The sequence below is a fragment of the Garra rufa genome, unplaced genomic scaffold (genome assembly GCF_049309525.1).
Source record: "Garra rufa unplaced genomic scaffold, GarRuf1.0 hap1_unplaced_520, whole genome shotgun sequence".
Taxonomy (NCBI): domain Eukaryota; kingdom Metazoa; phylum Chordata; class Actinopteri; order Cypriniformes; family Cyprinidae; genus Garra; species Garra rufa.
In genome coordinates, this window is record NW_027394787.1 from 285 (window position 1) to 13,180 (window position 12,896).

Consider the following 12,896-nt stretch of genomic DNA (forward strand, 5'->3'; position numbering starts at 1 on the left):
CAATTTAAATAGATTCCATGCAAGGAAGTAACCTGTGACAATATGTTCAACATATCATTTTTTAATTAAGAAGATGAAGAATTTTTTTTTTAATGCCCACAAATAAAAGCAGAGCATTACTGTAGATATACAGTTGACGTCAAAAGTTATAATCTGCAAAATGTTAATAATTTTACCAAATTAAGAGAGAGCATACAAAATGCATGTTATTTTTATTTAGTACTGACCTGAATAAGATATCTCACATAAAAGACGTTTACATATAGTCCACAAGAGAAAATAATAGATGGATTAAAAAAAATGACTCTGTTCAAAAGTTTACATACACTTGACTCTTAATACTGTGTTGTTACCTCAATGATCCACAGCTTGAATTTTTTTGTGATAGTTGTTTGTGAGTCCCTTTGTTCTTCAGAAAATTCCTTCAGGTCCCACAAATTCTTTGGTTTTTCAGCAATTTTGTGTATTTGAACTCTTTCCAACAATGGATGTATGATTTTCAGATCCATCCAACTGAGGGACTCATATGCAATTATTACAGAAGGTTCAGATGCTCACTGATGCTCCAGAAGGAAAAATGATTCATTAAGAGCCAGGGGTGTAAACTTTAGAACAGAATGAAGATGTGTACATTTTTCTTATTTTGCCTAAATATAATATTTTTTCATTTAGTACTGCCCTTTAGAAGCTACAGAAGATACTTAAAGGTTGTATCAGCGATTTCTAGCCTAAAACATAAAGTGTCAATTTCAGCTGACCTTTCTTCACGATCCGCTCGCTGCCTGCCCCATAAATTGTCTGTGAAAAAAACGCGTCTCTCTGGTCAGCCTAGGGTCCGAGATATGCCAAAAAAACAATCGGCACTACCAACCTTTCCACACATAAACAAACAGTGTTCCAACCAATCAGCGTCAGGGGTTTGGTGTTGTGGACTTTCCTACTGGTGCAGGGATGTGAGGGAGGCGGAGCGAAAGTCCACAACACCAAACCCCTGACGCTGATTGGTTGGAACACTGTTTGTTTATGTGTGGAAAGGTTGGTAGTGCCGATTGTTTTTTTGGCATATCTCGGACCCTAGGCTGACCAGAGAGATGCGTTTTTTTCACAGACAATTTATGGGGCAGGCAGCGAGCGGATCGTGATGAAAGGTCAGCTGAATTTGACACTTTATGTTTTAGGCTAGAAATCGCTGATACAACCTTTAAATGTTTCCAAGAAGACAAAACAAGCTAAATTTACCCTGGTATTCAAATTCAAAAAGTTTTCACCTCTGGCTCTTGATGCATCATATTTCCTTCTGGAGCAGAAGTGAGCTTTTAAACTTCTGTAATAGTTGCATCATAGTCCCTCAGTGTAAAAAAGATGGATCTCAAAATCAGTCCTTGTTGAAAAGAGTTCAAATTCGCAAAAATGCTGGAAAAACAAAGAATTTGTGGGATCTGAAGGATTTTTTTTGAAGAACAGCGGGCAGTTTAACTGTTCAGGACAAACAAGGGACTCATGAACAACTAACATTAAACAAGTGGACTATATGTAAACATCTTTTATGTGAAATATCTTATTTAGGTCAGTACTAAATAAAAAAAATAAGCATTTTGTATGATCCTCTTATTTTGGTAAAACAATTAACATTTTGCAGATTCTAAAAGGTATATGTAAACTTGACTTAAACTGTAAGTCATACAGAAAAGAACACAACAGAACAAAAAATAAGATTGCAACCATAAAATGCAACCCGTGTTGCTATGGGCTGATGTTTAGAATTACCTGGTAAAAGCTAGAAACTGAAGGATAAGATTATTGGCCTGCAGAGGATCTGCTTCTTCTCTCTGGGGGTTAAAGTTCACAGGCTCAGAAGGATCCAGAACCTCAGCCACCTGGTTCTGATGGTCCAGGATCTGAGGAAAACCAGAGGAAAAGAGCTGGGCCAAAGATCTCCGGGAGGTTGATCTGGAGGAGCTGAGATAGACAAATCACATTTGCACAGTTAGGAAAAAAACCTGGCTGTCATACAATTCCGTGACTAGTTTTACATTATGCATTACATAATGCAGTAATGTAGCTTTTTCCAATTACATCTGCCATACCAAGTCTTATTGAGTTCTGTACGCTTAACAGATCTTTAGTCACAATACTATACCTGAAGCGCATGAGCTGCCAAGTGCTGTCAAGACAACAGAGGACACAGTTCAGTAAACAGATGTGGCAGCCTACTGTGCGCTATCAGATACATTCCATGCGTCGTCGCAGTATTTCACATGTACAACGCTGTAAAAGCCCCGTTTAGCCACAGCATGATCTGTGTCAAATGTTAGAGCTCCAATGAAATCCTTTGGAGTGATCTTGCAATATGTCCTGCTGTGATAACTTAACTGGCATCTCACATATGAGATATCATCCATGGTTTTATGAGGCTTACATCAAGCACCACTTTCGTAAGGACTTCAGAAATGACTTCTTTCCTGGAAGAATCGCACTGTCGCAGATAAAAGCACTTGAAATACGTTCTGTTAGACATAGAAAATTGCACCAGGAGACAGCAAAACAGAGCAAATATAATAAAATGTGGGTGGTGTCACAGCTGTTTCGCAGAATTGTAGAGCACAAGATATAAAATGGTGGATTTTTTCATATATGTGACCCTGGACCACAAAACTAGTCTTAAGTCGCTGGGGTATGTTTGTAGCAATAGCCAAAAATACATTGTACTGGTCAAAATTATTGATTTTTCTTTTATGCCAAAAATGATTAGGGAATTAAGTAAAGATCATGTTCCATGAAGATTTTTTGTAAAATTCCTACTATAAATATATCAAAATGTAATTTTTGATTAGTAATATGCATTGTTAAGAACTTAATTTGGACAACTTTAAAGGTGATTTTCTCAGTATTTTGATTTTTTTGCACCCTCAGATTGCAGATTTTCAAATAGATGTATCTCAGACAAATATTGTCCTATCTTAACAAACTATATATCAATAGAAAGCTTATTTATTGAGCTTTCATGTGATGTATACGTCTCAGTTTTGTAAAATTTAACCTTATGACTGGTTTTGTGGTCCAGGGTCACATATATGTGTGGTTTATTTAACAATGCAGAACTTCAATCAGTCTGCTGTCAGTATAGATCTGAGAACACAACATAGCCACAGATTTCATTTGCTAGAGCTTATATCTACAGCTAAATTTAGAAATCATCTGAAATAAGCTGAATAAATAAACTTTCCATTGATGTATGGTTTGTTAGGATAGGACACTATTTGGCCGATATAAAACTATTTGAAAATCTGGAATCTGAGGGAAAAATCTAAATACTGAGAAAATCACCTGTAAAGTTGCCCAAATGAAGTTTTTAGCAATGCATATTACTAAATAAAATTAAGATTTGATATATTTATGGTAGGAAATTTACAAAATGTCTTTATGGAACATGATCTTTACTTAATATCCTAATGATTTTTGTCATAAAATAAAAAATTATAATTTTGACCCATACAATGTGTTTTTGGCTATTGCTAGAAATATACCCGTGCTACTTAAGACTGGTTTTGTGGTCTAGGGTCTCATATGTAAAACATTTCACCCTCCTTCTATATATACATTATATAATCCCTAACATCAATATGACTCTTCAGTAAAATATTTGAAGCTGTACAAAACCCTTTTCCAGCAATAAGAAGAGAGAAAATGTATGTGAGCATAAGGACAGCAGGACTTTAATGTGTTCTTCCAGTGACTCGCAACTAATTAGGAGACAGTAATTAGGCCTACACTTATACCAGGCTTTTAATTGCCACAGACAAAGAGGAATATAATATTACCTATGGATCATGGTAATTTTCTGCTGAATTACACATTAATAAGCCTTGCTTATTATTTTCACACTCCCCTGCCCAATATATTTTTTTACCAGGATCCACATAGAAAAAAGATTAAGGCTGAAAGGGAAAAAGGAGAGAAACATAAACAAAGATAAAGGCAGATAAACTTCATTTGTATGCATTACTAATGTATAATCCGCATATTGAATTAAAAATATTGAATTAATTACATGACATGCTGATTAAAACAAATCACAGTTAATTAGCACTATCAGAATTTACTAAGAAAAGCCTACAAAACATTATTGAGGCAGACAAAATTACTGAATGAACATGATAAAACGTGCCTTTGTGCATGTATGTTTGTATTTTATAAACATTTACTATTTGTTTCAAATTTAATTAAGTTTATTATTTATTTACTGTTGACCATTATCTTATAACTGGTCAAAACAGACCAGTCCACAGCAATTCATATCGTAACTGAGTTTGGTGGGCATGATTAAATTAATAAAAATCAACATTAACAATCTGATCTCAAAACTGCACCTGCAGTGACAATTGGTTTCTCATAATGACCTCTGACCAGTGGGAATTAGACTCATAACCAGTAACTCATATAAAACCCTCAGAACAAGAGACAAGAGATGTATTATGTAAATGTTTTATCATAATGTCTCAGGAAATCAAAAGGACTTCTGTCTGAGCTCTTCATAAAACACAAGCATACAAATCTGACCACATTAAGGTCCCTGACATGGAAAAAAATATCATTTGAATTCACCTCCAGTCCAAATGTAAGAACTTAATTCATTCCAGCAGGTTTAGTATTCATGAAATCAGACTTCAATTTTAATTTCATAGGTCTCAATCAGATATGACAACTGCCTCAAATTAGAGTTTTAAATTCATTTTAAATAAAGTTTAATCCAACACCAGTTGGTTCCCTGTGCTGTGTGAATCTGCAGTCCCAGATGTAAATAATGCTGGCCTGTCAACTGTCTTTGGTCAGAATCAGATGATGAACTGACACCGAACTGCTCCTGAGTGACAACTCTGCACTCACAGACTTTAAATGGCCATCTCAACTCACGGCTTCAGCAGAACTGTTGGCACTTTTAAAGGACAGCACAAGTCCACATATAAAACCAGACAGGGCCCTGAAATACTTCAGCTAAAATAAACATGACATAAACAAATGTGCTGCTGTCTTGAAAATGGAGCAATGGCAACAGAGAGGGATATCGAGAGAGAAACTGACATTACAGAAAACAGCAAACTCATGCATGATGGGGATACAGATTGATGTTCTATAGACAATATATCATAGAAAACAGGATTTTCCCACTCTTTTGAAAAGAAAGAGTTCAATGTGTTATGCAGACATACTAAAAACACACACACACACAAAAAACACTTTATATAAAGTCTATAAATACTATATATAAAATGTGTCTATCTATCTATTTCATCCACCTGGTTATATAGTCTCTAAATATAAAGTCTATCTATCTATCTACAGTTAAGGTCAAAAGTTTACACCCCCCTTTCAGAATTTGCAAAATGTTAATTATTTTAACAAAATAAGAGGGATCATACAAAATGCATGTTATTGTTTATTAAGCACTGAGCTGAATAAGATATTTAACATAAAAGAGGTTTACATATAGCCCACAAGAGAAAATAATAGTTGAATTGATAAAAAAATGACCCCTTTCAAAAGTTTACATCCCCTTCATTCTTAAAACTGTTGTTATCTGAATGATCCACAGCTGTTTTTTTTTTTGTTTTTTTTTGTTTAGTGATAGTTGTTCATGAGTCCATTGTTAGTCCTGAACAGTTAACTGCCTGCTGTTCTTCAGAAACATCCTTCAGGTCCCACAAACGCTTTGGTTTTCCAGCATTTTTGTGAATTTGAACCCTTTCCAACAATGACTGTATGATTTTGAGATCCATCTTTTCACACTGAGGACAACTGAGGGACTCATATGCAACCATAACAGAACGTTCAAACTCTCACTGATGCTCCAGAAGGAAAAACAATGCATTAAGAGCTGGGGGATGAAAACTTTTGAACAGAATTGATATGTGTACATTTTTCTTACTTTGCCTAAATATCATATTTATTCATTTGGTACTGCCCTTCAGAGGCTACAAAAGATAGTTACATGTTTCCCAGAGGACAAAATAAGTTACATTTCACTGAACAGAAGGTTGAGACACTCTAATTCTAACTTTTTTAAAATTCAAAGAGTTTTAACCCCTTGGCTCTTAATGCATCGTTTTTCCTTCTGGAGCAGCAGTGAGCTTTTGACACTTTTGTAATAGTAGCATATGAGTCCCTCACTTGTCCTCAGTGTGAAAAGATGGATCTCAAAATCATACAGTCACTGTTGGAAAGGGTTCAAATGCACAAAAATGCTCGAAACCCAAATAATTTGTGGGACCTAAAGAACTTTTCTGAAGAACAGCGGGCAGTTTAACGGTTCAGGACAAACCGTCCTGTTCCGTGTATTGTGTCCAAACACTCTATCAGATGCCACGAGAAAACAACAAACTGTGCTAATATACACTTACAATGTGATATAATACTACCAGAAAAAGTCATAATCCTCCATAACCTCCATAAAACTCCATACCGAAATCCCAGATCACCAGACAATGAAAAGAAATAAATAAATAAATATAAAAATTAGTTGTGTTTGGGATGCTGTGAGCACAGAGACTGTAGTGTACACTGTTAGTTTGAAAACGTTTAACTTAAATATTTAATATGAATAAACAGTGCTCATAAACAGATGTTGAGAAAGTATTCTCAAATGGAAAAAGTTGAGGCTTATACCCAGAAACAGTGTTCGTTGCACGTGCATTACGTCATCACTTCACAAGTGGATTACGAATCAAGGGGATGTAAACTTTTGAAGGGGTCATTTTTATAAATTCAACTATTCTTTTCTCTTTTCTCTCTATCTATCATCTGTTCATGTATTCATTGATCTATCACTTCCAACACTTAGTGTACCTCCATTTACATTTATAAGAATTAAACATGTACAGAAGCAAATGCAGTCATGAGAATGACCAAAGAAAATTGTAATAACCTTCTGAGAAAACAAACAATTCTACAAAAGTGAATAATATGGCCACTGTGTAACTGAATTTTTTGTTGTTTGTCTGTATGGTTCTCACCCAGCAGTGTGTGTTCCGAGGGTGATGACAGGGGCGTGCACTGGAGTGAAGGTCAGCTCCTGCATCTCATCCTCTTCCTCACTTCTGTTTCCCTCTCTCTCCTGCACACTCAGCTCCAGATGAGCTATGCTGCCAGCAAGTGGACGCTCCTGATTCAATTTAAATCAACACACATACACAGAAAGAGTAAAAAAAAAAAGACAAATTCAAGAGTCTTTTTGGACTGAAGTTCAGCAGCAGATCCTGCAGTACAAAAAAACCCAGAGGCTTTCATGAAGTTTTGGCTCATAAATTTTCAGTGTACGATTATCTCTCTCTGTGAGGACTGGTGAAAAACACCAAGAATATTTCATCAGCAAATCTAAAAAGAACATCTTTTTTTGTGTTTGAGGGTAATGACAGATGTTTAAGAAGCAGATGAGAAAGTCAAGACAACAAAGAGGTCAACAGACCAGAGATGAACTCTGTCAGGAAAGTATTGGTATTTGTAAAAGTATCTTTCACAAAAAATAACACACCACAGCCAACAGAAACCTAACAATCAAACGCTCTACAAGGAACTTCTTTATGAAACGCCTGAAGACACAACTCTTCCACATGGACTTGATCAAAAACCAATTACAGCACTTTCTATACTCCTTACCTAGCTTCAGACAGCATACCCACAGGCCACCAACAGTCTGTTCAATGACCATCTGAGTTATATTACTAAAAAAAATTGGCAACTATTTTCTCAATCAGACAAGCCTTAATCTGATTGGCTGGCTTTACACAGGTGCAGTTTTTTTTATCATTTTGCCTGGAAACAAAGTGTTGATTGCTACAATGTGGGCTTTAGAAGAAGCACCCTTTTTTCAATTTTATTTAAGTTTAGAGACATCAAACCAGATATACAGATCTGGCCATTAAAAATGCGTCTTTTTTCACGCGGCAGCCTGCAATTCAGCACGCGTCGCCACGCGGCGGCCTGCAGGGGCTTTTTTAGGTTTTTTTAAAACGTTGTTGCGCTTCATATAATATCCACCAGGTGGCGCAAGGAACAACATTCTGTGGCCAAGCCCTGCACAAAGAGGGCTATTTGGACAGTATTTATGTCTGTTGTTTCAATATCTGGCGCCATAATCGGTAATTCATTCTGTATGTAACGGCAAAGTATTTATAATTTCGTTTCCTTTTTATTAAGTTAATTTAGAAAAAAAAATTGGAGCATTTTTGTTCGTTAAACGTAAGCTTTTTGTTTCTTAAAGACCAAGCGGCAGACAGTGAGTTGACCTACTCTTTCAATTTGCCTTCTCAAATCACGAATTGGCTAAACTAAAATCCATAGATGTAAAATAAAAGAAATAAATAATAATAGATATAAATATGCGCTATTAGGTGCATATCCAATCGTTTGTGCGGAGAGAGCAAAACACATTTTTAGGACATGAAGGCTCAAGCTCGATCAGTTACATTTTTTTTTCAGTGGAAAATATTTAACCGTTATTTTTTTGTCAGACATGATAAATAAATATGTAGAAAGACTTAAATTACTACTTAACGAAAAAAACAAATAGAAAACAAAAACTGTTTTTATTATGTAGCTAGTCCATAGAGATGCATTTCTCTCTAAAGGCGCGCGTCCAACGAGGATATGAGGACTGTTAACTGCATCATCACTGACTCAGAAAACAGTAGTTTCTAAATAAATAATTAAAATATCTCCTTACTATTAGACAGTCATGGTATTTACTTTTGCCAGTGTTTTGTGGTAAGCTTTAAACAAGGAACCCTTCCAAGCTGTGCTGAACGTGCGCTCAATGCTGCTAACAGGACCGTCATGGTAGCCTGGTCTCGTGGTTCCTCCAGCGCTGCAATTTTTTTTTAAATCACCACTGAATGTCTAAAATATAATTTTAGCCCGCATTTGATCTTTGACGGACTAAAATGCAGGGCTGTAATACGTCTTAAAAGTGGAACATGGAAATATAATGGATGTACTGCGAAAAAAGTTTTATACTCGACATTGTTTCCAAATGGTTAAATGTGAGATTCTGGAAATGAGAATTAAATTTAGCGTGTCGGGTCGGGAAGAAAATTATTCTAAGTGGGTATATATAGGCTATATATTCTAAGGGTATATATATAGTTAGTATCATAGGCGGAGCGTGTGTAAGGCTGGGGAAGGCTTGACCTGGGGCCAAAAAATGCCACTAAATTGGACATATTCCCCTGCCCAAACAAAATCAATATATTACGTCTGTTGACAATAAAATGAAAATGAATAGAAAATGTAAATTGCGGCATTACATTAAGATCAGATAATCTGCACCGTAATTCTTTTTAGGCGTTTTTACAGTGTTATAACGAACCACACACGATTCTGTTGGGTTAGGAATGCAATGTCTATCAGAAGCGTTCAAATGAGTCTTGTCAGTTTTGTTGAGTGCGCGCAACTCTTGATTTTTAAAAAAACCATAAACAACAAAGCTCAGACGCACCTAAAATGTAGCTATAAGTAAGAGATTCGTTACACAGGGAATACAACGAAATCATGGTTTACATTTAAGATACAAGTTCATTTAAGATATAAGATAACATGTATATTGAAAAGTTCTTTAAAAGCATCTGGATGCAAAAATAGTATTTTTTAAAGGTGTTTTTAAAGCATTTGCTTTATGGATTAAAATACTAATAGGCTAATAAATAATTTGCATATCGGACAAAATTGCGTTGCAGCAAATCCTCTAAATTTTAAGATATATAGAACAGAGAAACATAAAATCTGAAAATATAAGCAGCTACAATTATTAAAGTTTTACATATACTCTATGCCAGTATAATTTGTAATTATAATTATTTTATAGTATATTCTATAACATTATAATTTTAATAGAATTATAAAATAAATATAATCAGCCCTGTTTTAGGCTTTTCCTTACTTTTATATTTTAGACATTCATCAATAATGGAGATAAATAGAAAAATTTCTCGCCATTTCTAAATTGGACGTGCCTTTATATAGAAATATCTTTAAATCTTTAGGCCTACAGATTACATAATGAACGTTTCTATTTTCGATTTGAATTATTTCGTTTTAAAGTGGTAATTTAAAGCTTTTGTTCATTGTGAAGCGATGTTCAAGAACAGACGGCAGAAAGCGCATCTTCTGTTTTCCTTTATTTTATAAACGCATGAGTTGTTTATAGGCTATTGTGAGTGCACTAAAATAAAAATGGACCCGTTACAGGTCAGAATGATGTATTACTCCTATACCTTTATAAGCAAAAATGAAGAAATTATTTATTTATTTTCACACAAAAAAAGTGATTGCACTGGTGCCTCCATTTTTTTCACAACCTTTCAAACATCTAACCTCACAATTGTTAATGAGGGTCGTTCGTGTCACTTTTAAACTTGCCATTTCACCTTTCACCTTCCCCCCAACCTATGAATAAAGGTGAGAAGAGCTGGCTTGGCTCCGGGGGGGGGGTGAAGTGCTAGGGGTGTCTCATTTCTCGTTAGGTTGGAAGGGTAGGGGGAAGGGGAAGGGCCAGATAGGCCTCCAAACAAAGAATTTTCGGGACCTCATTTCAAACGAAGGGCTAAGAGAAATTTCCATTTTCCAACATGCCTGCTCACTCGAGCAAGCAGACTTATAAATATAGGTAATTTTTGCCATTAATAAGGATATTTATGACAATTTTTCATTATATGTATATTACCTTTAATCTTGTGTTTGTGTTTATGGTGTTGTTCTGTAAATAAACGTTTGCAAAAAATCGCTAAAGTTTGCTAGCAGATAGCACTGTTTGCACTGATTGATATTACAAAATATATTTTTATGTCATATACACTTGACTGCAAGTTAGAAACATGGAAGGCCATGTGGCGAGGGAATTTCCCACACCCCAGTCATTTAAATCAGTACATAATAATGAAAAAAAAAAAAAAATACCTTACAATTAAAAAGAAGCAGATTTTTACCATCTGAAATTTCTTAAACCAGTGAACCCCTGTAAACATTTCAGTCCAAGGATCCAGTAAACCAATGCGCTCAAATTGAAAGTTCAAAAGGAAATTCAATGGAGTAGAATTTAACACTTTCTCAGAGTTAGATTTTAACACTTTCTGGAGTTAAAATATTAATCATTTGGAGAGTAATTTTAACTCTAAAATTTAGTTAATTATAATTTAAACTCTTTAACCAGTGTTAAAAACACTTCTTAGGGTAAACACAATATGTTTTATGTGGAAATGACTACACTGAAAGCCATACTCTCAACTAGCTGCTTTTATTTCAGGAAATACATAGATTGGATTTTGAAATTCCATGCATGTAAACACTTTGAAATTAACTGCTGTCATAAAATACTGTAAAATCTAACAGCAAAACATTTACATTTAATACATGTCTGCAGTGCCAACAAGAAATGTTTAGTAAAATTGTATACAGCATAGTCAAAAACACATCATTGCATTATATAAAATCAAACCTGAATAATTATAAAATAGTGCAGTAGTATTGTGTAACCAGAGGTAGATATACATCAGATGAAGTAACAAGAAACAACTCCACAGTGATACCAGGATACATTCCATGAATTAGTTTGAGGCGCCTGAATAAAAACAAAACTGAAAGCTGAAGGATGGAGCACAGAGGACAGAACTTAACATTTTGCTTAAATAAGAATACTGCTTGTTCAACTGCCTTGCTCTCAGTTCTTTGACTTCAGTTCTACCTATATCATTATTATATACATTTGTCTTTAAAAAAAAATATGTACAGGCTGGACAGAGCATCATGATACTTTACTTTACTTGAACAGCTCTTCAACAATACCCAAGGTTTCACATGACTGACAAGGCGAAACTTCTCAGTCCAAGACGATGTAAAAGGTGGAAACCTGTGCTTTTGATGTCCCTGAGGAAAGATGATATGGCTGAGGGTTTTCTTTAGTGGCCAGATGATGGTCATCAATACTTTGGCATGACCGAAACACAAGATAAACATCCCTTTATAAACAATAGGCATTAAAGGAAGAGTCCACTTCCAGAACAAAAAAATACAGATAATTTACTCACCCGCTTGTCATCCAAGAGGTTCATGTCTTTCTTTTCTTTCTTCAGTCACAAAGAAATTGTTTTTTTTTTTAAGAAAAGATAATCGTTCAGACAAATGTAAAAATATATATTTTTTTCAATAACATTTTGAAGTATTATTTAATACTTACCAGTCCTTTGACATCCAAAAAGCAAGAAAACATGTAGTACATCAGCTGAGCCCTGGTCATCTTTTTTCAGTGTTGTTTTATCTCAAAAACTTCTGCTGGACTACACAATAACATCAACAACATGTTATTTACAAAATAAATCATAAAATTACAGTCACTTACTCTTTATTAACTGATTACTAAACACATAACTCACCTGAATTGAGAAAATCTGAGAAACAAATTTCGTCCAGTTTTACTACTACTTCCCTCCATCCAGCACTTCTGTCAACATCCTGACAATGAAGAGAAAACATGTAATTTAAAACAACCTGTTAGTGTGATTGAAAATGCAAAATGTTTAATATGAAAGCCACGAACTCTCATAGGTCACGAGTCACTACTAAAACATTTGTAACGTTAGCCGTTACGACTCAAAACATTGCAGGCATTACTTTACACGTTCATGGCTAAACTATGATCGTTTTTAGCCAGGGTAAAGTTAGACTTAGACACTTCAGTTTACTGACATTGCTAGATATTACCTCGTCTCGTCGGCATGACATTATGGAAGCTTAACAGAATGTTTCTTGAGCGAGTCGCAACTTAAATTTGACAGCAAAACACTCGTTTACAAAAAAATAAGGTGAACAGAAAGACGTAAGCTAATATTAGCTTGTTCACATCGAAAAAA

At 34.9% G+C, this 12,896-nt stretch overlaps 1 protein-coding gene across 1 annotated transcript; it reads right to left on the reverse strand.

Annotated features, from left to right (window-relative positions):
- Positions 1-1,767: 1,767 nt before the first annotated feature.
- Positions 1,768-7,705, reverse strand: LOC141317231 (nephrocystin-4-like; the record flags this gene model as incomplete). The annotated part of the gene is made up of 3 exons (XM_073833000.1): positions 7,673-7,705; positions 7,011-7,159; positions 1,768-1,959 (listed from the first exon to the last, which is right to left on the reverse strand). Coding segments are annotated over exons 1-3 (374 nt in total), but the record flags the coding sequence as incomplete, so codon positions are not given.
- Positions 7,706-12,896: the final 5,191 nt, after the last annotated feature.